Genomic DNA, 25,367 nt, shown 5'->3' on the forward strand with positions numbered 1-25,367 from the left:
AGGACTGATGAGGATATTTGCTGTGATCCTCCTCCTCTCTTGCTTCAAAGTTAAGTTTGTTTAAAATGGTTGAGTATGATGTCATGCGGCTTCCTCCTCACGGTGTTGAAATGAATGCTGCTGACAGTTTCATTACAGGTTGAACAGGCAAACAGAACTGTTTTTTATGTTAAGAAATTAGCATGCAACGTCCCTCGTTATTAGTAATGTGAACAATGTATTGCCACGAGAAGAGTACATACACTTAGTGGGGATGTTTTCGTCTCTTTGAAATACTTTTCATTTCACTGGCAGCAGAGGCCGTACGCATAAACACGCGACCCAACACTGCCACCTACAGGCAAATATTATAAAACCGAACAAGAAGTTCAAATATACACTGCTTGCAGTGAATGTTGTTTTACAAAGCAAAACTCCGCACTGGGCATTGTATGACGTGTTAAAGAAACTGCAGACAGGTTGCGATGTTAAGCATATTATTTTATTGGCTAGTACTGGTTAACCATGTTTAAGGCCTTTTTATTTCCACAAATCTCAGAATGCTCACAAAGGCTCCAAAACATATATGTTTTCTCGCATTTAGTGTCTTAAATACCTATTTTACCAGCGTAATGAGTTCTCTTTACATTTACAAGTTTGTTTCACAACATCTATACTCTGTTCTGGACTTCGTAAAAGTCTTACTACTCTTAGAGACTGCCAATAAAACACTGAATCGGTACAATAGCAAAATAGCAATCTAAAGCCTTCATTGACACCTGGCCTATGAAGAATAAGCCTCTGCACAGGATTAAAAAAAAAAAGCAACATTAACAGGTAAAAGGCAACCACATGCAGATAAATAATTGTGAGTTGTGATGAGGGACAGTGTGCGTGTTGCACTGAGAAGCAAAAGAGCTTTATGGAACAGTTCTAGGTGTAGTGTGTGTGTGAGAGGACAATCACGCCAATGCGAGATGTGTTCTTTAAGATTTACATCCAGCTTCACATAGCAGTGAGTGATTTTGAGACCAGACCTTGTGAGCGTATGTGAGTCGTGTAGTTTAGGAACTCTCCATTAGCTCTATGAAGCACTACGTGTCGATATGCAGGAAAGTTAACATTGAGGATGTGTGTGTGTGTGTGTGTTTATGTGGTACAAATAGCCATGTCTAAGTGTGTTTCTATGCAAATGTGACAAACCGTTAAAAGATAGAAGGAGTTCCACGATAAATGCCAGACAACAATCGTCAAATTTACTCGTATGTACATGGTTTATGAGAGTACAAGCGTCTGTCTCTGTCTCTGTATCTGCGTGTGCGTGTGTGTGTGTGTTTGGGTTCTGAATGTGGCGGAATGGGTGCGAAACGCTCTCAGGGAGCCAGTGGGCCGAGGCTGAGCTCCACATGGTGTGTGAGCCAGATGGTCTCACTAGGGGGCTCCCCCTCCTCGCCTGGACGTATGGGAGCGGCCAGATTACGGAAGTCGTGACGGATCTTGAAGGTCACGGTGACATCGCCGTCTTCACGCTGCGGGATCACTTTGATGAAGAAGCCAATCTTGTTGGACTTCCTGAAGGCAACGACGCTGCAGGCAGGAGATACGTTTGGCATGAGTATGGTTTGGATGAGGTAGATAAACTGTAATGACATTCACGTTCAAAGCGTTCGACTGTCTGCACGCCCTATCCGTCGACACGGTCAGATGTGAAAACGGTGACGCTGAGTGTCTGCCAGTCACTTACTAACTCTTTCAGACAGCTGAGGGGGAGTGGAAAAAAAAAAAAAAGTGATACAGAATGGGTTTTTCCACACTGACTTGATGCCTGAGACACTGACCCTCACAGTTGGGAACACACATTGTCAAAAGCCATTTGTCTTACTCTGGGTCGTCCTGGAAGTCCTGAGGCTCCGCCAGCTCATCGTACTCAGCCGCTGCGTCTTTGCCGGCCAAGATCAGCTCCTTAGTGGGCAACAACACCTGCGTCGACACAGCAAACACCACACATAACGCACGGGTCACCGACTCGCGCAATAATCACATTTATGCAAAAGGCTTTTGTCTGGTGCATTTCTAATTCGGTTATTTACATGTGTTTCCTAATGAAACAGCGGAGTCTAAGTGAGCGTAATGCTTCGTAGTTCAATTATCCTAATGTTGTCCTGCTGGCGGTAAATGGGCGATGTCCCGATGTGACACTCTTAAGCACCTCATTTCCCTTCAAATGGTCTCTCTCAAAATAAACAGTCTCTGTCTGGAAATGGAACTCAATATTTGTTTTAGCATGCATGAGCTACAGCGTAACGCTTATTTGGGCTGAAGTCAGTCTAGAACGGTTTTTCTCAAGCATCATGCTCAAGCCTCATCCGAGCAGCTGTTGTCTTTGTAAAGCTATTCAGCTCTGCAATTCATTCAGTAAGAAGCATTTGTACCCATTTTGTACTAAGGAACCCATGAGAGACAGGAACCGGATCTACATTATGTTTCGTGAAAATGGGCACACGTTTAAGCCAAATGGGTTTGCCTGGCAGTTTTGTTTGGATGAGAGATGCCACAACAGAGAATCGGTCTTGTACCTTAGCAGTGCTGTTGACATCATCAGGATCTCCTTCCTCACAGGGAACCAGGGTAACATGGGTAATGTTCTCTACTGGATTAGTCAGGGTCAGCAGCACTTGACTCTCCTATAAAGAAGGAGAAAATATGAAAATTACCTACTAACATCCATAAAAAAAAAAAAAAAAAAAAAAAAAACCACTTTAGCGTTGATACAAGAGTGAGGATTTTCAGGGGATCAACTGAAGTACTGTCATCCAAAGTGCGAGGCACTCATCCGAGATCCCTGAACATTGCGTGTTAAATCTGTTTTATCAGAGACTCTTATCTCAGATGAATACTTGCCTTCATGTGGCGCAGGTTTGGAATGGACATTATTCTCACTTCGGGGATGTAACTCCTGCACGTCATAATTAACAACATCAGTTAAAGGTTAACAAAAGGACATATAAACAGCTGTATTAGAATCATTGTATTTCAGGGTGAGAGCACACAGACAACATAGTACTTACACTGCCACAAGCTGGATTTTGAATTTAATAGAAGTTGGATTGAATTCAGGCTTGCTCAGATTGTGCTCACATTTCTAAAATAAATAAATAAATAAACAAACAAACAAACAAATAAATAAATAATGGGATCACTTATCAAAAGTGTTCATTCATTCGTATTATCAGCTCGACTCCATACATGGCTGATTCCTTTACGGATTTCTCTTTAAACCACATGGTGCGTGTTTTGTGGACGAGAGAGAGGAGTGCTTCAGGGGGTGTACTAACCCTACAGCGCAGCGAACGTTTCATCAAGAGGTGCTTATGTCTGGGGTGCAGCTGTGAAGCTCCTGCCGGCTGGAAGTCTGGCTGGAGCAGCCTCTGGCGAAGGGTGGTAACTGAATAAGAGAACAGAACCGTATTATACGCAGACATTCACTCCAAAAATGACTTCCCCACACAGACGACTGCATGTCATCCTGTGACCAGACTCGCACATTCAAAGAAAGAAACAAGGCAGTGTTGAGACATTCATTCCTGAATTCCTAGGTTTTAGGTCAGGAGTTGGCATGATAAATATACACACACACACACACACACACACACACACACACACACTAGTTGGTGTGCATGTAATTGAAAGGCTGTGTATTTCAGGCTACTGTGTGGTAAGTGGTGGGTGGTCATGGCAGGAGTACCTTCGGGTAAGTTGACTGGTCGGGTGTAAAAGTCCTCAGGCAAAGGCTCCACCTCATCCAGCGCCAGGGCTGGCTCGATGTTTACCTCCTTCTGGTCCTCACCTTCCTTCAGGCTACACACACACACACACAAACACACACACACACACACACATTTTACTCCAGATGCCTTCACACCCACTGTGCAAACTGTACAGACTCAACAACATCTAAGACACAAGTCGGTAATTTTCCATTACATTTTAATAAAGGACAAACTTATCCAAAAAAAAAACATATGAACGCACAGGTTCGTCTGTGCGAGTCATAGACAAAGGCATGAGACGGTAGAATATGATCATATCAGCTGATACTAAAGACTGGCGTGTTCATTTTGACTGAGTGTTATTAGGTTTGGAACAGAGAGGACCGTGAACTTACGAGAGTCCATACAGGCTGGTGATGGGAGCTCCGGGCCTCTGGCGGTGCAGCCTAGTGCCCAGGCCGTACTTTTCCTTTGAGACATTAAAGCAGCATGACATTAATAATCTAGAACTAAAAGGGGATACGCTCGAGGGTTTAAAAAAGACACAAGAATTAGCTTGTCTCGTCACTTGTATAAATGAGACTCTGCGTGGAACGTTAATCTAAGAAACAAGCTCAAGCAGTTTGAATTACCATTAATGTTCATACTGATACCAGACCTGTTAAACGATAACAAGCATAACAAAAAGTTCATTAAACTTAAGTCTGAACTGAAAGTAGGCAAGAAAATAATAATCCATACATTTCTACCTCTGCTGTGGACCGTTAATATTTCTTTAATATGCAAATGCCCTGACTCATTTATATTGGATCTCTTGCCAGCTGCATTTTCGGCTACACAATTAAAGCCAGTGTTGTTCCTTGCAATTTCACATACCAGATTCCACTGCCTTTATTTCAAGGCACATACATATCCTATCGGCAATATCACTGGCTACAATTTGCAATCCACTATTCCCTTTCTCTTCAGTAATGGAAATACACTGCACAGCTGTGGAACTGCTAATGGGTCAGGGTTTGAAAAAAAAATGTGTGCGTGAACCACAAGCAATTATTAAAAGCATACAATGCTCTTCAAAATTCTGTATACAAATTAATATTTGTGCTGGAATAATAATGATACGCCTACCTACTTTTTTTTCTGCTATTTTCTGAGAATCTCATTATTTTTGTAATTGGGAAAATCATAACGAATTTCAGTATAACTTAAGAAATAGCATTAAGCTGAAAGGAAAATTAGGCACGTTTAATGCTTGTTAGAAACTGAAATGTGATTTGAAATGAAAAATGAAACAGCTTTTTCAAATCACCCTTGAATCTCATTCAGTCTTACAACAACAGATAACATGCAAACTCAAGCTGCCTCGAAATGTAGTATCTTCCACATTTCCCCTCTATCTTAACACAAAGGGTCAAACTGAACAGGACATTTTCAATGGTGATGAAGACACTCGTGATCAACAAGCTCACTTTAGTAACGGACCAGACACGGAGAATTTACGACTGGGGGTAGAGAGAAAACAAGGTCTGTTTTAACTCAAGGCACTGAAAGTACGGTGTCACTATCATAATTGTGAAAAATACCACTCACCACCACATGAATAGTGTGTTGCTGTGGGTGAAAAACCAAAATATCAGCGTGCACAAGCAAAGAAAAAGGGAGAGAGAAAGAATCAGGTGAAATCAAAGTAATCAAGCAAACATTTAGTGATAGTTTTAGCAACACAAGAAATGCTTCAGTTATTAAGTCAAGCAACAGCAGGGAATAATCAAGCTTTCAGAAGTGTAACTTAACCCAGGCTTAAATTATTACAGGGTTAGATATTAACGTCTTCAGTTTATTATATGAAACCAAGGCAAAATTATGTAAGAGACATTTTTAATACCACTAAAATGTCAATTTCATACCCTGTAATAAGTGCAGTTAATAACCAATCATAAAGTATATAAGAAGTGCGGTGTTTTGAGGGAGCTGGTTTCCAAGGTGATATCATGCACCCTTCTTCTTTTAATAAAGGGTTTGCGAGGTGAAACTTTGCGATGAAGTCATAGAAGCAAAGTTAGCGACTTTGAATCAACCTAGAGATGGCGAGGCATTGCCATAAGAGAGGATTTTAATGTTTGTGCACTGGTTTCCCCTGAGGACATAGAGCGTGTACCGAGAAAGCCTGAGGCATGAAAGGGCGTCTTCTGGCCAGCTTCTTTCGGTCCCTCTCCAGCTTCTCCCTCTGGGCCAGCTGCTGGTAATACTCGATCAGTTTGTTGATCTGTAAAGAGCAAAATCTCTCTTCTTAATTCTCACACTTGTCTACGTGACGATTTACAGTTTTAACTGCAACAGTTGATTTGAACATATTCAAATATAGGCAGGTTTCACATGCTACTTTAAGCATGCCGCTTACACAACTGTTTGAAACAGTGTCATCAAAGATCAGTTGGCATCAACAACAGAGGAATACCCCACCGTCTAACACAAAATGTATCGTTTTTTTCTCGACCAAACCCTTAAAAAGCATTATTTTACACTTACCCGTTGAGTATGGGGATTCTCAGGTTCCTGCCATCCTCCGCTGGCTTGGATACAGAAACCAGAACATTTTAATAAACGATAATAAAAGAAACAGCCTCACAAAGGAAATATAGAAAGGGGAAATTATTTTAAAAACATAACTGAACTGATACGACGAAGGGGATGCGTACCCACTGACTTGTCGGCCATGCCAACATCTCGTGAAGTCCAACGACAGAATCCACAGGCGAGATAGTATGCCTTCTTCATGGCCGTTTTTGTTGGATCATCAGGTAAAGGGGAAGGGATATTGGTTGCACGTGTGGACAAGGTGTGCATGCAACATGGACAATCGAAGCAGTTTGCACACCTTAAACAAAGACATAATGATTAAAAAACAGATGGTAATGCACATGAAAGAAAGAGATACTAAAGTAGGTGTAACTGTAACATTTTAAAAGCGTGTGAATGTTTCACTCAGGAGAAGACTGATGTTTGTAAGTGCATAAAATGTACCTATTTTTTTTCAGCTTCGCCTCTGCTGATGGCATATTTTCCAAGCAGCTTGGGCAGTAGTGGGAGTCGACCTGAAATCAAATGAAACTTTAATATGATTTCCAATCTGTAAACGTCCTTTACTGAAATTTAACCGTCACGCTCCTGCTCATTGAGGATAACGTCAAAGTACAGATTATACAGCAACGTTAAATTACTACAGTAGTTAAACTAGTCGTGTTGGGGTGTGGTGGTGATGCCTGAACCACAGACAATTTAATCTCATTGCTTCGCAACCTTTAGGATTGGGCTGCGAACTGTTGTTCAGGCGACACAAGTTTTCTAGTTACTACGAAGAAAATAAGTAACGACAACTGGCTTGATAAAACCCCGAATCATAACGACAGCCGTACTTAGTTCCAACTTGTTTTGCTTGCTGGCTAACTCGTTAGCTTGAGCTATCCTGGCTAGCTAAGCGCTTTCTAACTGTGCCCATACTATTAGGCTGGACTGATGTAAAGAGACAGTTCATACAGCCGACTGGACAGCGGATTTCCAGCATCAATACTGGCTGATCCACAGCTTAACAAAGAGTTTTATTGCAGTGTTTACTCATCGGGTGTTGCTGGGAAGGTAAAGTCGTTTGTGTTCAACTGGAAGCTATCTTTAGTTAGCATATAAGCTAACTGGCTAACACAGTCGCCTGCAAAATAGATGATCACAATCTACATCGCTTACCTCGTGTGACACACATTCTAGCGATCGTAGCTCACTGCAGTACCTGCAGAAATACAGCTGAGATAAGGGAGCACGAATCTTTTTCTCACCACGAACAAGATAGACTACCCTGTCTGGCTGCAATAGGGACGCCATCTCTGTTCTTCAGAGAATGACAGCACTGCATCACGTAATGCAGCGTCACTCCCCTGTGTGGCTTTCATCCCCTTTTGACTCAACACTGCCCCCTTAAAACACGAGTGAGTGTTTTTTGTGACGCTCGTTTCAGACAAAGTATATTATAAGGATTTTTATTACTGTTCAATTAAACTGTATAAAATTAATGTGCCAGTGATTATTTTTTCGGCATGCTCTGGGAGTCTTGTCACTGATACAGGCTGAAACTGTATGTGATTGTTTTCTCTATACCTTCCCAACTCTTTCAGTGTTCAACAGTTCACAAAATTGTCGGGTACATTTCTTATGTTGTCTTATAAATAATTTTTGGTTTTGCATATTTAAATTAACTAGTAGGCTGCATCCGTTCTAAAACGACGTAGCTGTTTTCTAATACGGAGTGCACACTACATTATTTTTATCTAATGGGCCATTAGTCTTGCTGGATTGCCAATTTGTGCAGGGAGCTTATCTGATGCAGGTAAACTAGTGTGATTCTTGGCCACATTGTCTAGAAACAACAGGCAAGAGTCTTTTTGCTTCTCTGTGCATCAAGTTTTTCTTAACCAGTAGACCAACAGTGTTTCCATTAAAGTTTTGAATAGGCCTCTTGTTCTGAAGAAAAAGGCGAACTATGGCCGATGAGCACAAACAAAAAACTACTCTCCGCCCTCCTCCTTCGGTTATCAGTGTTACTGATGAGTCACAGAGGGGTTGCCAACACAAATATCTTCTGTCACAACACAAAAAACACAAAGCATACAGAACATTTGGACAGAGTATTAGTGTTACACGTTTGTTTACCTGTTCCTAAATTTTTCAGGTTAAAGATTTCAGATGAATTATTATAGAATATATTTAAGCTAAATCAGCCCGTACTCATTTGTGCGCGTTAAATTGATTTCCCCTTGATCTGCATATCACAGTATATAAAAGAAAGGAAAGCAGTAAGATACCCCTTTACAGAAAGAGGCACATGACTTCATGTAGGTCATCATGCCACTGTCATATTGTGTCCAACAACAGTGGATGGTGATGGTCACTATTGTAAGTGGGCAGAGATGAAACGTGCGTCACTTTCCTCTCATTTGATGGAACTGGAAGCATAATAAAAGAGGAGGGACACATCAGCCAGATGACTTTCTGAAGCCCAAAGGAGCGGACCGGTCCCAATGGGAAGCCTCTGGATCTCTGTTCTGGTGACAGTGGGTTTGATCCAGCAGTGTAATGGAGGATCAAATTCCCAGGTACGCGAATGTCTACATATTTACTACAATAATCGCTTTTAGGACCGTTCAATTCAAAAGGGAATAATTGGTCAGAAAGCCGTCTCGTAAAACAGCTAAATAAAAAGCGAAAAATAGCTCGAAGTGTTTAGGTAAAACTTAACAGATAGTATTCGACATATGTCCAACCTGTGCACTTGATTTTCAGCAATTAGGCTATGTAGTTGACAGCAGAAACCGCTGGAATCTATCTCAAGGTATAGATTTAGAAAATGTATTGATTTATCAGTTCCTGAAAAGTGCAAATCTGCGTTTGATTTGGTGAAAAAAGAAACGGTATTAAGCGATTAATCAGTGGCAGGTGCAGAGCTGAAGGTTTCCACGGTAACCGCTCATATAAAAAAATAATGGATAGAAAAAGAGAGAGAGGAAATGTTAGCAGTGAACTGGCACGTAGGTTCTATGTTTTCCAGGGAGATAAAATTACACTAACCAGCAGACTACAACATAACCTAAGAGTAAATATTTGTATTAGCGTCCTCACCATCCCACATATCTTTTGAAAGTCAAATGACTTTACAAATACACCAAACCTTTGCCAGATATTTAACCTTGGGAACAAAGATGTTGTTGAAGAATGAGAGATAAATGTTTCCTAAAGTAAGCAGTCGGTCAACACTATTGATACGTTCAGAGTCAAAGGGAAGTTTACATTCGAAGAGCTTCACATTTTGTTGCCTTATGTATACTACATAGTTAAACGGTATACAACTCACTGAAGAATATAATCAAGATCACGTCAATAAATATATTCAAAAATAAAAACGAGCAGGCAATATTTGAGTACTGATTTGTCATTGTTGTAGTGAACTGATCATGTGATTTGCTGGATAGTATATTTCAAAGCAAAAACTCAACCACACCACAAAAAGCTCGGAAGAGACGTTGAAAATGCCTTTATGGTCACAATGACAACACAGAAGTGTGGGACTCTATTTAAAAAAATCTCTCCAGAGTGGGTTAGAAAGAAGATGGTTGTTTAGAGAAACTACTAAGAGGTTTCTGGAAGTATTTGGAATTCTATGCACTGTCAGATATCCCCAAAATAACCGATAACCTTGAAAAAGGGAGAAAAAAATGCATCAAAACAACAGCAGTTTTGAGCTGTAATTACACATCCAAATTCACACATTTCTCAAATAATGAACTCATTTCCAAAAAGGGACCCCTGTGTTCAGTACTTTGCGCACAATCACCATGGAATAATATGTTTTTCCGTAATATTCCATGGATTCTTTCCAGATCCTTGATATCTTTCAATCTTGTTTTGGGAACCATCCTCTCCACTTTGAAACAGACTCATGCCATTGCAAAATATTGATTTATGGTCAATTAACCTTTAATGTGGATTTTGACGTGTACAAAGGGTCATTTGCCTGCTGGAAGATCAATATTTCACCAAACCTCAGGCTCATGGCAGAGACAACCTGTTTTTTGGCAAAATGTCCTGGCATTTTGAATTTGTGATGTCACTGACCTAAAGCAGAGCCAACATCACGGATCCACTAATACGTTTCACTCTCAGCATGGGCCTCTTTTAAATACAAGTGCCCTTCTTCTGATGCCAAATCGGACTCGTGTGGTCCCTGTTAAAGTTCTGCTGTCAGCCATCTTGTCCAGGTACTCACATGAAAGCAGTTGGTGGTATTCACAGGTGAGAAGCTTCTGGGGAATTGTCTTCCCATCACTGCAATAATAACTCCCACTGTTCAGCTGGGTAGCCAGATTAGTGGTGGGCAGATCTGGAGAGCATAGTGTAAACCTTTGCACACATTATGGCCTCCCAGAAAAAGCCTCCGGTTTGGTGCAAATAAAAGGTCAGCCACTCTGCGTGTATCAGAGGAGGGCGTCTGAAAGTATATGCTCTCCCTCACCAGTGTGGGGGCAAGCAACAGGGAATTGAAATATAAAAATACAATTGGTTGCTACCAGACTAGGGTGGAAGAGGGATGCAATACCAAAAAAAAAGTTCCACTGTTCATCTGCTCATGTATGATTCTTGTTTTTGCTGGTTGCCTTGGCAGCCATCCAAAAAAGCCTACCGCCAGAATGATATCTGTCTGTAGATTTGGAGACTTCATGGGTGTAACACAGCCAAGCTGTACTTCCCTAGCCAAGGCCCCTGGATTTTTCTTAACTGACAAATCGTTTGTTTCACTGAGAATGGGAACAAGATGTATATGTATCATTTAACTAGAATACAATATGTTCCAGTGGTTTTAAATTTAAATTTAAATCTCCTTATCATTGACCCCATTGCACAAATTATCTTCATGTTTTTTTTAAAAATTATCTATAACAATGTCCTGACACGTAAAAGCCAACAACTTTTTGTCGTCCTTCCTCCATAAGTTCCGGTTCTTTCCTTTAGTACTGGATGACAAATGGTTTTTTCATGTTATCTCAGTTCCACATCCTTGTAAAACAGGAAAAAATGGAAGGCTGCAACACAGTTACCAAAGACTCAAATGAGCTTGTAATGCACAGATATTTTGGCTTGAAAATATTTCATGTAAATTATTTTCTCTAAAACATGTGATGCGTGATTAAACAAAGTAAACAAAATAATTTTCCACGAATTATAGAACAATTAGTATTCATGTCATACGGCTTTCTTTTCTGTATTAAGACTATGAATAATATTTGAGTTTAATGTTTGTCTAAAGCAAATACATTCTGACTGAGCACCATTTTAGTTCTAAAGCAAAGAAATGGTGGCCTTGAGTTACGGATTTTTTTTTTAATTAGCAGGCACCGGAACACTTGTCAGGATAGAGGGGAAAAAAAAGATACATAGATACAGATTAGTCCTTGAGGAATATCCTAATGTTTGAAAGCTACAAGGACAGAAATTCTCATTTAGATGAGCAGGGCTTTTAAGACCATTCCAAAGCTAACCTGGAGTGGTTAATGAAAAAAGGTAAACAACGTCAAGCGAGTCTGTGTTCTAATGTTAGTCCTGTTGAAAATTTGTCACTGTAATATTGAAATCCATTAGCGTTGGCCGTTCTACCATGCCAGACTTTTAAAAATCCTGATTAGTGCAGTCGTGTCTGAGGCAACAAAGTGTGAAAAATGCTAATGTGGGTGTACTTTGTCTGTGTTTTCTTTTCTCATGTATATTTAAGAGCATGAGGCATTGCGTAACAAACGTCGACAAGTAATACTAGCCAAAGGTTATTTGTGTCATTTAATATATTGAGCTATTTTTTTAAAAAATTTGTATTAACAGGACAATTTCCCTTCTTATGTTTCATTAGGAATTAAGAATGACCTAACAAACCTGTATATGTAAAACACAGACCAAACGCATTGTAAATAATAGGTTGTCCAGCCTGTCCACGACATTTATCTAACCATTTTAAAGCACTAAACTAAGTATATTTTTGTCAGGTGTGTTACACATCAACAAATGGCTCCCTACATAAGTACGGAGCAAAAACTCTCAATGGAAGCCAGTACGTTGACTTCAGTCAGTATGCTGGGAAGACTGTCCTCGTTGTAAATGTGGCCTCCTACTGAGGACTCACATTCCAGTATTTAGGTAAGAGTTTCTTTTAAAATGATGCACAAACATGCACAGAACAAGACAGTCATTTTTCCCCACGGTTTTGTATCTTTTCACCATTTAGAAGCAATGTTTCGGTGCTTTACTTGTAGAGAGTCTTGGGTTTTCTCACCCCAAAGAAATGCTGTTTGCTTTTGTTCTATGAAACAGAATTGAATGCACTGCACGATGAGTTGAAGGATTATGGCTTCACCATTCTTGGGTTTCCCAGCAACCAGTTTGGGAAACAGGAGCCTGGGGAAAATCATGAAATTCTGGCCTCTCTAAAGTGAGTACTCTTGGTCTTTATTTAAGCATTAAGAGGCTTAGAGGACAAGCTATGATGAAATACACTGCAAAGTGCTGATTATTTTTGGATTATATCATAAGTCTGAGGGATGGAACACGCTATAGCTAACCTCCATCAGTCAGCGAGGCTTAATCAAGAAACCATACGGCAGCCTTCTTTAAATGTAAGAGTTATGCAACCTACCTAAGACCAAGCACCTCTTTGACTATACTGTCTTTCCTTCAAGGGCAGGTTATATTTACCAATCATCAGTAGATAATTACTGCACATATCATATGTCAGACTCTTCTTAGGTAATGGCAACTTTGTAGTGCACGCGTCTGGGCCTATAGACTGTCCATTTCATCCCATAGCTGAAATTTATCTGGTATTTATTTGGATGTGTATTTCATTTGTCGTGTGTCTTCGTCTGTATGTTGTTCACATTTATGTTCATCCAAATCAGCCTTTGAAATAGGTTTAAAACCCCGCTTGCGTTTGCAGATATGTCCGTCCGGGCAATGGTTTTGTTCCAAACTTCCAGCTCTTCGAAAGGGCAGACGTGAATGGGGAAAATGAGCAGGGTATTTTCACTTTCCTCAAGGCAAGTCGTTCATCGTTTAAGCTTTATGCACGTTGTGTAAACTGAACAGTCACTTTTCAGTGAAAAGCGCTTCATAGGGCAGATGTCATCCTGAAGAATTTCAAAATGGTTCATTAATTCAACGTAGACATACAGTGTAACCTTTTAAAGGCATAAAATCTAAATCTATTATAAAAACACAATGCTATGTTGACAAATCAACGACATCCAATGTGGTATGTAATATGCCAGTGCTTATTTTATTGGTCCTCCACCATACAGAATGCCTGCCCACCAGTGGGAGACAGCTTTGGGAATCCCGCCGACCGACTGTTCTGGGAACCACTAAAGATCAGTGATATAAAGTGGAACTTTGAGAAGTTCCTGATCGGGCCGGATGGCAAACCCGTGATGCGGTGGTTTCCCAGGGTGAACGTTTCCGAAGTCCGAGCAGACATCCTGAAATACTTCCGGCAGCTTTATTCCAAGAAATAATCAGCATTCAACCAGAAAAAACAACATTTGGGTCCATTTGGATATTCTAATAAAGTCATACAAACCTGACACTATGACATTTCTTTCTAAAGTAGATTAGAGACATGTTTAAAGTAGTTTAAAGTAAAGTAAAGGCCACGTGTCCTGTATTTTGTATCCTCTGTGAGACTGGTAGCGGTGGGTAGTGACGGTTGACACGGAGAGTTGGCATGTTAGTGAAGGTCAGGCTTGAAAACAGCGATGCTGTGGTGTTTGACCCGAGGCCATGGATCAGAGCAGCTTTTCAGTGCATTCAGGCTGCCCTGCTTTCCCCATAGAGCCATGCCAGCCCTCCCAGCGCGCCGCCTACGCCCGCTGCTGCCTGTGTGCATTCTCTTTCAATAAAGAACTCAATGCAAGACCAGGTGACATTTTGGTTCATTCCTCTTTTATCGTCAGATGTGTGTTTTCGGGGCGACGTTCTCCCATGATCAGGTTTTTTTAAAGTATTCATTTTAGAGCAGTACCAAGTGTTTCCAAACCGGATCTGACTCGACATACCCGCAATAAACTTTGAAAAATGCACGAGCTTTTATGGATATGTTTTTCCCGTGCGTGTGGCTTTATCTGAACATGAGTCCACGAATTTAAAATACCGGGAAATTATGAAAGAAAAGCGAAAGTATCTTCTCCAGAGGGATGACTCATAGCATCTTATGATATTATTCAAGTAAGTGACTGATAACGGTGAGAGGTAAAGACATTTATATTATATTTATTATGCTAATCAAATACAAAAGGTCAACATAAGATGTGCTTTTGCCAACTAGGAAGAAATCACTCCAGAAAGCACAAAAAAAAAAAAAAACTACAAATCACAGCCACCAGTTAATGAAGCATACTCTTCAAAGTGCAATCCAACCAACAAAACAGTTTAACAGGAGCACACTTGTCTGGAATTTGTTCCTTTTTTTTGTTGTTGTTGTTGTTGTTGTTGTTTTAATTCAGCCACATATTTTATAAAGATCAGTCTAAACTTGCTTGTATTTACAGGATAAATATCACACCATGTGCACAACAGATTAATTGGGTTTTTTTTTTTTACAATTTTAGAAAATCTGATTCCATATGCCTACACTCCTTCTGTATCTACCTTCAGCTTAATGCATTGAATTTAATGCAATCGGACGTTTTCAGCATTAGACATGCGCAATTCTCACTTGATTCCACTAGATGTCAGTAAATGACAAGAATCTGATGAATATTTCTGCCCTAATGTTAGATTAGATCAGTCCACTCAGCTGAGGTCTAAATGATTTGCCAGAACATCTTGCAGGTTAACCGTGTGGCGTGTATATGTCTTTCAGGCTAATCTCTTTGTCATCAAGTCAAAACCAAAATCAAAGAGATGTCAATGGAGATGAGCTGTATTCACATGAAATCAGGTACGTTTATTTTGGCCCACTGTAATTGTGTTACTGTCCACAAACGTGGGCATACACACACATACCTACATTCTTTCAATAGCTACAATATATAGGGGAGACATTAACAATACACAAAGAACATCTTTACTAAAAGACAATGAAGCACATTTTGGTGATGCAGCTGTCAAAACAGGTGATTTTTTTTTTTTTTGTTTGTTTTCGATTTTCAGATAAATCCCCTGTTTTGTCGCGCGCAACCGAGTAAATCAATTTCTGAACATTGAACCATGACCATTAGAACTTAAAAATTAAAATCAATGAATGGACACTGTCACGATCTGCAATGTATTACCTTTTTTTTTTTTTTTTTTCCCCCCCCAAGGCGATTACCTGTAGAATCACACGACGTCTACAGGCTGCATTCTGACATGGACACTTAACTTGTGGCACATCTGCTATTTACAGCAATAGGAGAACTGCATTAAAGTCAAATGCTAAGATGTCAGAAAACAACCCTGTTTATGCCTATGTTTACCAAAACATTTGTCTTTTGAGTATCAAAACAATACACTTCCCTTCACTGTATTACATCCACCTCAACAACCTCAAAATCCTTTTAATAATGAGTTGATGCATTGAACATTGATCAGTTGTCTTGAAACTGTTTGATCCGTTAATCCGGTAAATAAATGACTTCAATTCCTGCATAGAATTATATAAAGCAGATAGTTTCAACTTCAACAATAATAATAAAAAGGTAAAACAATATATGTATATATTCTTAATTGCCAAAACAGTGTTTCACAAATATGCATATAAAACTTAAGTATATAAACAACATTTCAATATATAACTATACAGTAGGAAAATGATAGTCGAAAAAATCACACCATGCCAACTGAAACAGAAAACTGCATCATGCTACTAGCCAGGAGCCAATCGATGGGAAAGGCAATGCTTTTAGTGCTTTCCAGGGTCCATATTCTGACGATCCCTTTTTCCAAAACCAGCCGCTCCGGGATCTGTCGATATCCAAACACAACACAGCCATTGAGCAGTTAGGCACGGATTTATCCCGAGTCTACACGAGAGCCGTTCACTGAAGAGCTGAGCGTGAATGTGACCGACAGTTTTCAGGTAAGGAATGTTCTAGTAGTTTTAGGCCTACCTGCGCTCTCTGGAGGCGCTCGCGCTGCGTCAGCTTGTCCTCTGGAACCGCGTGGCTGAGGAAATGATGACTGCCAGGGAAAGCCCTGAAAAGAGGTTTAAAAAAAAAAAAAAGGAAGCTCTCTTACTGTCACACAATCTGACACAACAGCAGTATCTGTCCAAAAGACACAGTTTTTTTTTTTTGTGTCGTATCTACTGTACGGGAAGTCTGGGATGTTCAAACTGTCATTCACGTCATGTCAACCTTGATGTTACGTAACTGAGCGGTTAAGACAGACAGCCCGCTGTAGAGTACGCAAATGACAGCTCTGCTTATGTTGCATTTTGGCATCCCACAGAGACCAACAGCATAACGGAGCAGTGCTAGTCTCTTAGCGCGAACGCATCAGGTTTAACTCTGATACACTGTCAGAAACCAAAAAAAAGAGTACGCCCCGCGGTTTCCCTCTTAACAGAACCACTCCCGACAGGATGGCTGTTCTTACTGGGGTGACGGGCGGGAAGTCTCTGCCTGGGGCCGTACTGAAGTTAGGCATCCTGGGAGGAAGATGGATAGGCCATCCATCCAGGCCCTGGTGACCCACTTGCACAAACGGGCCACAGTACGGTGGGCTCATTGGGCCATTGGCCGAGCCTGAGGTGGGGTCAGAGGTACGTCTCTCCTGTTGCCCCTCCAAAAAAACACAAAAACAAAAAGAACATGAACTCAATCTGCTCTCAAAAAAAAAAAAAAAGAAAGAAAAAAAAAAAGACACAACCCAAGCCAGTACAAACCCCAGGACAGCCCTAAGCGAGAGAGAAAAAAAAAAAAAAAAACTTTTATGTCATCAAAGTTGTTATGTAAGAGAAGACTGGTTTTCCAGAGTGAGACAAACAACATGATTAACCCTTTACATACACAATTCTACATGGCGTTCTCCGCCACTGGGTGGCATTTGTGTCCAGCGCTGCGTTTACCTGTTTATGGTGCATCTGCAGTCTCTCCAGTTTACATCGCTCAGTGCGCTCTCTCTGACACTCGTTCTGGGCTTGATGGAGCTGAAAAATATCATCAAACATTTACGTTGGGAAGAAAGGATTAACGCATCGGCGAGACGCGCAAATACGAAACATAATAAAGACGCTGCTGCCGCACGACCGTCTTGTCGTTTTACCGGCTTCGAAAGATTTTTTTTTTTTTTTTTCCCCGACGAGTTATCATTTTCTTTTGATTTTTTTGAACATCTAACCAACCTGATTGGTCAAATTGGTCATCTGACCCTGAAGCCTCTCCACTTGCCGTCTCAGGTCCTCCTTCTCTTCATTCATCCGCTCTCTGTCGCTCCTCTCTTTTCTGAAGTCCTCCTCAAAGATCTTCACCTGAGGGACGGAGACCACGGACGTTACTCTTCCGTCGGGATCACGGGCGGACGTCCGCCGCCACGCGTTACACAGGGTTTGCGCAGCTTTCTCAAAGTCGGACTTACATTTACGACACACGTCCCTTGTGTTCCGCCAAAGCAAACTGACCCCCTTTTTTTCTTTTTTTTTTTTTTACAACCAAACTACAAAACAGGTTGACTTGTTTTCCCATGAACCTACGCATTCCTCTAATCTCAAATACATTTTGATTACGCAAAAAAACCTACGCACTTTCACTTGCTTTGAATTGAAAAAAAAAAAAAGTCGGTTCGATGCTACGAAAGGTGAGCGTTTCTGCGCTCCGTTCCTTCTGCCGGCACAGGCTGTAATCATACGAAGGGTTAGCGGCGTGAGAGAGAGCGCCAGGTTCTCTAACCTGCTCCTTCAGTACTGCTATCTGCGTGTGCAGCTCCTGCTGTCTCAGGTTCATGACCCCCTCACCCAGGTTCATCCCAGGCTGGTTCGCCGACGGGGAGTGGAGATTTAACGCCTCCTCTAGAGCCTGTTTCAAATGCGTAAAACAACCACATGCCGAGTTTACACCTTTGGAACAGAGTGTTAGTCTTGAAACAAGGCCACAGACCAACTACACTTTCAACATCAAAACTTGTAAAAACGCAAAGGAGGATTTCGTGTTTTAACAAGAAATGAGATGAGCGTACAGAAAAAAGAGAAAGAGAAAGAGAACATAAGAGCCGTTGAAGGATTTTGGCGAACGGACCCTGTTGAGTCGCTGAATCTCTTTCTCTTGGTATTCTCTCTGTTTGGTCAGAGGCTGCAGCTGGTCCTGGAGGTAGCGAACCTTCTGCTTGAGGTCACAGTTCTCTGCTGTCAGACACTCCTTCTCCCCCTGGAAAATACACACACACACACACAGACACACAGAAGCTCAGTCCATCACACTTAATTACATTCATATAAAGCCACACACACACACACCACTCCCACTGATGATACAAACAGCTTCACTCACTCAAAGCAAACTCCGTACCCACAGACACACGGGCCACACCCGCTTCCACAGCAGCTCACGCTCTTTTTTTCATTCAGACACAACCAATACTGATCTCCAAACGTACTGAACTCAGCTACTGAACCATGTAATGGGTGGAATGTACCACTGTTAGGGGATTCATCTAACATTCCAAATATTATGTGTACACACCCCTGGACAAGCGCAGGACTTCCCAACTAAAAATGAAAGCGTTATATTGCATGGAGAAAAGATCCCAGTGAGGAGGAGAAGAAGGGAATTTCAGAGGCGGTGAGACAGGGTGACGGGGTGATACCTGTACAGTGTCGATCTTGGACTTCGCCAACAGGAGTTTTTTATCGTAGTCTCTCTGCCTTTGCTCTCGCTCCGCCTCCAGCTCCAGCACGGCCTTCTGGGAGTCTGCGAGTCTCTGCCTCAGGTCTGTGATCTGCGGGACCAGAGAGGAGACAGAGTCGCTCGGTGGGTCAGCTCTGATTGTTTAACGGAAATGAGGTAACGTGTCACCTGGCATTGCGACATCTGTGATTCCCCCCCCCCCCCCCCCCAAAAAAAAACAAGGTATAAAGCACTACTTTACACCCAACTACAATGGAAAACCCGTGGCACAATCTTTGAATAAAGGACCATACGGCCATTGTCTTCAGTGAGCACAAGTCGGCCCAGTTCGGGGAATGGAGCGATCGTTTTAAACAAATAAGCCCTGGCAATAAAAAACACTCCGAAAGCACAAACAGGTTCAAAGGCCATAACACGTCGCTGTCTCTTTTTTCGTTCGACTGCTGTGCGTGTGTGTGTGTGTGCGTGTGCGCGTGTGTGTGTGTGTGTGCGTGTGTGTGTGTACAGAGTGACGTGTGATGCGCATCCAGCACACGGGGGTTAGCTGCTTTTTTGTTCACTGCAGGGTGAGGAGATGTTGAGAAAGGTGTACGTCAGCGCTCAAGTGGAGCAGAATCATACGCCCGTGCAAACCACAGCCAACCCTCGCTTGCCTGAGCCACAACAGGAAGGCAGTGGGTATGCCGAGGTAAGGGGAATTCTGTCTGAGGTGTGACGGAGGGGGGGGGGGGGGGGGGGGGGGCCTGTGGTCTATGCCTGCCTGACTGACTGACTGACTGACTGACTGACACTCACAAACAGACATGCTTTCCATTAGCCTAGGCCTCAGCATCCTTTCCACTGCTACACACACAGTGGTACCCAGAGCAAACAATGCTGCTCTAATATGATTCACGAAGTTCCCCTCTTCCCACCTCCAATAGCGTTCTCAATAAATTACATCAATGAGCGATAACTGTTACGCAATGCTTTGTGTAAAATGAATCATTTCAGCATCCAATGGTTCTTCACTTTGTGACTAAAACAAGTACTAGACTTCCTACCGCGGATATTAATAGATTTTCTTTTTTTTTTTTTTTTGACCGTGTTTAAACCTGTTACCTTCTGTTCGAATTGCGTCTTCATGGAATTCCACTGAATGTCCCATTGCTTGTTGACTTCCAGTACCTAACAATGGGTCATAGACATACAGAGATTTTTAGTGTTGAGTAAACAGGAAATGACAAACAGCAAAGGACACAACTGGTCGACAAAACTGTTGACACAAGGAAAAAAATGACCTTACATCTTTCCTTTGTTTCTCTAAAAGCTTGATTTTCTTCTCATACACTTCTGGATCACACGTCTTCGAGGGGGTTTTCTCAACGCTTTTCCCAGCCTAGGAACGTACAACGAGTTAAAATCCAAATAATGCTGATATCATATTCATTTTTAAGCGCAAAAAAAGCGAACAGCTGATGTAATGTATTATATCCAAATTATTTCAAGATAGTCATGTACCTTAACAGTGAATGAAAGACAATATTTATTAAAAAAAGAAAAAAATTACTGGAAAGTGTCAGCTTACAGCCATTGTTTAAAATAAAAACTTCTAGGATTTCAAAATGTTATGATGCAGTCTGTGTACAGCTTGACAGACTATGTACAGGAATCCTTGTATGAGGAAACAAAGCAGAGCTAAACCCAGGAAGAGAAAGACAAGACCCATACTGGTATTCCCAAAACTACTTTTGAGTGGCAAGAATGACTCATGGCAAAGTTTCTCAGTTTAGTAACATGACACAAATTTACATTAGGGTTATTTTTTTTTTTTTTTTTTAATTCACCCCAAAGGGAAGCACCACCACCACCGCCGCCAGGGCAAAACCAAAAAGCATACAAACCGTAGCACAGATATAACACTCTGAATGACCACAACCTGTTTTAAATAAATAATATTCCAACAGAAGGTCTTCCAAATGACACCTGACTCACGCGGGACTCGCGCGGCCCAGATGGTCTCATACCTGCTGAGTCATGGTCTGCTCCACCTTGGGTTTGGCAGATTCGTCCTTTGCTGGCTCTTCTTTGACCTCTACCTGTTCGCTCTGAGCGGTTTCTCGGGCTCCCGTGACTTGTTCCCTCAGTTTCAGGTTCTCCTGCCTGCGTATAACCACACAGACAGAATGAAACTTAAAACAATAAAACCGCCCCTTAGAACAATAAAACAAGATTCCCGGAGACCAATTCATTTACTGTCTGAGACGGGAACAGTGCTGGGTAGAAAGACCCTATATTACCCCCCCCCCCCCACAATGGGAGACATTATGTCCCATACACCAAAAAATTGTGTATGTTTACAACGTGTATGAGATGAGTCTGCTTCTGTTCCATGAAGTCATATAGATTTCTGTCCCTCATAAGAACAGAACAAAGGCTATTCTGCGATACGCTGTACGATGAGACATCTTGCCTATTTTAAAACCAATGTCAAATGATAAGCTCAGAACATTTCCTTTACCTCAGTTGTTCCAAATCGCGATTTCGGTACTGGAGATCTTCCTCCATTTTTTTTCGGAGCTCATTATTTTCTTGCCTTAGCTGTTCACAGAGAGTCTGTGAGAAAATAAAGTAGAAAAGAACTGTCCATCACAAGGCTTAAAAAGATAATACTGCCCAAAAAAAAAAAAAAAAAGAAAAGAAAAAGTTGACATTTTGAGGCCTGGTACTACGTCTTTCAGGCCTTGCATCTTACCTGTAGGAGGGAGGTTCTCTGTTCATTCTTCTGAACTTTGGATGAGAGGTGGTGGAACTCCACTGCCATGCGGCCCAGGTGGGCTAACAGCTGGTTTGGGTTGGACTCCTCTGCGAACACGCTGAAAGAGCTCTCCAGTCTTTGAAGTTGGCTGGCCAACTCAAGGTTCTCCTGAGGCAAATGCATTGCCCCCCCCTGCTTGATGCACACCAAGCAAATGAGAAAGAAACTTCACTCTCTCATTCTCCATTACCACATAAATTCAGTTTCTATCACTTTCTCTTTTTCAAAAAAAAAAAACACCATGGGAGCATGTTAAGATGAAACCAAAATTTAAGATAATCAATTCTTTGTGAGGATAAAGAATCCTCTTTGGTTGATGGTTGGGAGTAGGGGTTTTGTTTAAACAATTCCAAAGTTGTGAGTGGTGACAACTCCCTGAGACCTCTCGCAAACAGACATTATTTAAATGGGGGAGTAAAGTCACTGGAGAATTTCTATTTCACATCAATCCTGGAGTTTCCCTATTGAGTCACAATGCACACAGCTCCATAGAGATCTTTTGAATCACCAAAAGTTAAGTCCCTGATAAGGAAAAGCCATGGAAAATGGCTACAGCACAAATAAAGATCTTTATCATTTCAAATATTTTGCAGGTAAAAAAAAAAAAGCTCTTTTTAAATCAGTTTTACAGCTACTCCAGACGAGGGCCAAAGATGTTACATCCACGCAAGTTTCGGTTCGCAACTTCACCAGAGCAGAAATTCCACACATCCTCAATTCTCACCGAATGCGAGTCCAAGATGCCCTTGTCTTCCATATTCACTACTTCAAACTCTGATGAACTTTCCTATATAAGCAGAAAAAGTCACAGGGTTAATTAATTCATTTCGTACAACATTCAAACTAAACTCAAACTATTTCTTTTAGCGTTTTAATTTGGCATTCAAAAAACAAAAAACATACACATATACTCTTACGCTCACATTCTCAACGAAAATAAAGAGTACAGGGTCTTTACTTAAACCTAGAACTTGCACTGTCATTTTTCATATGGTCACTTACTTTGGGTTCTGACTGTACGGACTTCCCAGCGGAACATTCTCGGGCTTCCGTCCTCTCAGCACTCGCGTGACTGTGATGTTTCCCATGAGCTGAGACTAAACAAATCATCCAGTTATCATTACGTATGAAACCCCACGGCACATCTAGATCACAAATCAGTCACAAATAATACTGCCCTCCATCACAAGCCAAACAAGTAGAAAATGCAACAGAGGATTAGAAACAACATAAGCGTGAAACAATAACCTTTGGCATCGACTAAATGGGTATGTGGTTTTTGTTTTTTTTTCCAACACAAATATTAACAGTTTTAGAGTGTAAAAAGAGAGTTAGGTCGTACTCTGTGTGTCGGTCTGGATGGGAGTGCCCATGCACAGATTGGAACAGAAGCTAGAGGCTGAGGACTTAAGCGCCTCGTTGTCCCTCACTAGCTCCTCCACCCTCTTACGAAGTTTAGACGCTTCGTTTTGAGATTCCTCCAAAAGGTCACCTGGCATTTACAAAGAGACATATGTCGACGTGGCAACAAACACAAGCAAATAAGCATCCTTCGTGCAAACGTTCGTCGCACACAAAAAAAAAAAACTCTGGCGCTGCCCTTGTTTACATTTGATCAAATGATGCACAACAAACACGGCGAGACACAAAACAGGAATAACCACATTCCCCATTACGACAAAGAAACCTGTTGAGTTACATAACTCCGTAGCAGCTTAAGTCACTTCACCACAAACGCTGCCTTTGAAATTTTGAGGTCAACTGAATGTCACATCACACAGGTGAATGATCCTCACCATTTATTTTTTTTTTTTTATAAAGACGTTTAATGTTTAGAATGGATTACGTACCTAAGCTCTTAAGGCCTTTCATTCGCTCCCTAAGAACACTGTTCTCTTCCAGTAACTGACGGTAACTGCTGCTGCTGACCTCATCTTTGGCTTGGCAATCACTCCCACCGGGATCGTAGATTCGATACGGGCCTTTTCCTTCCATGTCAAACAGTTCACTCACCCAGCATGCTTCCTCACACTAAAACACAATACAGAGAGAGAGAAGATGAAATATAAATTCACAGATTCAGATTACTATTACACCTCAGATGGTGCAAAGTCTAAAGGTCATATTCTTTATAACATTGTCATTACTATATGTGTCCCCTATCATCCATTTACAATTCAAACTGAAGTATTTGAATAACTCCATCCTGGGGATTTCTACAGGGCTATTTCTGAACTCTTTGATTTGAATGTACATGTCTGATTCAAAAATGAAAGCAAAGCATCAAGTACAGTTGTAAACTGCCATTCAAAAACGTTTGAGAAAAACATGTCAAAGCCCAAATCTTATACATGTTATATATCTTTTCCGTCCAAGATCTAGTCAACGTTACAGTACAACGTAAACATTAAAAGAAAAGCCAGCCGACATCATGACAGTTATTCGGTATACAATACCTCCTGCTACCTGCCTTCTACCCACGTACCAACTGCCTAAACACAGCTTTCAATATTTCCATTTGGGAAACAGAAAAGTTCGAAAGACCGTTCAATGCCTTACCTTTATGGGTTTAGACTTGGCACGGAGACCAGGAGCCCTGTTACTTAGCTGAGATACAAAAACAATGCCGTTACTACCTCTGCGACCTTCCAATCTAAAGACAATAAATGAACGGTTTCACTTTTTATTCCACGACAACCGTTTTACAGTGGTGCCACGGAAGATCATCCTACACTGACTCACTAAAGAAGACGAGTTATACCACCAACATAGCCAGCATAGCTTATGTGTCCATGGTAAACTATCCAAAATCCACATCAATACGACAAACGATGTAACCGCCGTGACAGATATACCGACTGTATAAGCAACATTAACAAACCGGATATCTGGCAGTACGGGTACATAAATTGCTCACTGAATCAGAAAACATATCATCCCTTCGTCAAATAAAAAAGCTATCCTGAGGCTAATCAGCTGAAGAGATCGCTTACCAGAGTATTAGCTTAGCATTTGGCTAACAACAGGTGATACTACTTTGTTAGCTTTAATGGATAGTACTATAGCTCTACGACTGACCAACTAGCTACCGTGTTGTCGAAATACTGTATCTGATTCAGTAAACCCTCTGACTGGCACAATGAAAGCAAACGACAAGAAAAGATGACTTACAAAAGCCTGATTTGCTACCTTGCTATATCTCAGATACAGATGCGTCTTCTCTTGGCCAAAAATTTGCGGAAGTGGTCCGTGGCGTAACCCGGGAAATTCCACCTAACGTCTGATGTAAACAGCTGTGACTGACAACAAAAAGAACCAATGCAGGGCGTTGTGTCTCTTCCTATTATAATATTTAAAGACGCGGTAGATCATGGGCAAGTAGGTTGAGTGAAGAGCATAAAGGCAGAAGGACTGCAT

At 41.3% G+C, this 25,367-nt stretch overlaps 3 protein-coding genes across 8 annotated transcripts; 1 reads left to right on the plus strand and 2 right to left on the minus strand.

Moving 5' to 3' along the window:
• Positions 1-468: 468 nt before the first annotated feature.
• Positions 469-7,625, minus strand: dctn4 (dynactin 4). 2 transcript variants are annotated; one of them, XM_030766618.1, is made up of 14 exons: positions 7,491-7,625; positions 6,774-6,844; positions 6,449-6,627; positions 6,279-6,322; positions 5,908-6,015; positions 5,340-5,360; positions 4,145-4,218; positions 3,725-3,837; positions 3,315-3,424; positions 3,048-3,121; positions 2,881-2,935; positions 2,556-2,663; positions 1,862-1,959; positions 469-1,566 (listed from the first exon to the last, which is right to left on the minus strand). In XM_030766618.1, exons 1-14 carry the CDS (start codon positions 7,623-7,625, stop codon positions 1,353-1,355), a joined length of 1,404 nt encoding a protein of 467 aa, XP_030622478.1. In that variant the 3' UTR covers positions 469-1,352. The 2 variants fall into 2 exon arrangements, with proteins under 2 accessions (XP_030622478.1, XP_030622477.1); XM_030766617.1 differs by lacking the exon at positions 5,340-5,360.
• A 1,140-nt stretch (positions 7,626-8,765) lies between these two features.
• On the plus strand, positions 8,766-14,254 carry gpx3 (glutathione peroxidase 3). The gene is made up of 5 exons (XM_030792362.1): positions 8,766-8,893; positions 12,326-12,476; positions 12,651-12,768; positions 13,273-13,372; positions 13,634-14,254. The coding sequence occupies exons 1-5, from the start codon at positions 8,819-8,821 to the stop codon at positions 13,844-13,846; spliced, it is 657 nt and encodes a 218-aa protein (XP_030648222.1). The 5' UTR covers positions 8,766-8,818; the 3' UTR covers positions 13,847-14,254.
• A 1,350-nt stretch (positions 14,255-15,604) lies between these two features.
• tnip1 (TNFAIP3 interacting protein 1) lies at positions 15,605-25,170 on the minus strand. 5 transcript variants are annotated; one of them, XM_030764685.1, is made up of 19 exons: positions 25,122-25,170; positions 24,510-24,557; positions 23,801-23,981; positions 23,293-23,442; positions 22,953-23,047; positions 22,675-22,737; positions 21,888-22,082; positions 21,654-21,748; positions 21,160-21,295; positions 20,439-20,531; positions 20,255-20,320; positions 19,113-19,244; positions 18,545-18,673; positions 18,200-18,325; positions 17,656-17,781; positions 17,380-17,460; positions 16,908-17,096; positions 16,421-16,505; positions 15,605-16,274 (listed from the first exon to the last, which is right to left on the minus strand). In XM_030764685.1, exons 3-19 carry the CDS (start codon positions 23,943-23,945, stop codon positions 16,213-16,215), a joined length of 1,968 nt encoding a protein of 655 aa, XP_030620545.1. In that variant the 5' UTR covers positions 23,946-23,981; positions 24,510-24,557; positions 25,122-25,170; the 3' UTR covers positions 15,605-16,212. The 5 variants fall into 5 exon arrangements, with proteins under 5 accessions (XP_030620545.1, XP_030620546.1, XP_030620541.1 ...); XM_030764686.1 differs by having other exon boundaries at positions 16,908-17,093; positions 21,888-22,085; XM_030764681.1 differs by having other exon boundaries at positions 21,888-22,085.
• Between the last annotated feature and the right edge of the window lie 197 nt (positions 25,171-25,367).

The sequence above is a fragment of the Chanos chanos genome, chromosome 2 (genome assembly GCF_902362185.1).
Source record: "Chanos chanos chromosome 2, fChaCha1.1, whole genome shotgun sequence".
Taxonomy (NCBI): domain Eukaryota; kingdom Metazoa; phylum Chordata; class Actinopteri; order Gonorynchiformes; family Chanidae; genus Chanos; species Chanos chanos.

Coding starts and splice junctions, on each gene's coding strand:
- dctn4 (XM_030766618.1), bottom strand. CDS start 7,625: ATGGCGTCCCTATTGCAGCCAGACAGGGTAGTCTATCTTGTTCGTGGT. Junction 6,845..7,490: donor TAGAATGTGTGTCACACGAG/GTAAGCGATGTA, acceptor ATTTGATTTCAG/GTCGACTCCCACTACTGCCC. Junction 2,664..2,880: donor CAAACCTGCGCCACATGAAG/GCAAGTATTCAT, acceptor CCTTCTTTATAG/GAGAGTCAAGTGCTGCTGAC.
- tnip1 (XM_030764681.1), bottom strand. CDS start 23,945: ATGGAAGGAAAAGGCCCGTATCGAATCTACGATCCCGGTGGGAGTGAT. Junction 19,245..20,254: donor AGACGCAATTCGAACAGAAG/GTAACAGGTTTA, acceptor CTGGTCCCGCAG/ATCACAGACCTGAGGCAGAG. Junction 18,674..19,112: donor CCAAGATCGACACTGTACAG/GTATCACCCCGT, acceptor TGTATTTTCCAG/GGGGAGAAGGAGTGTCTGAC.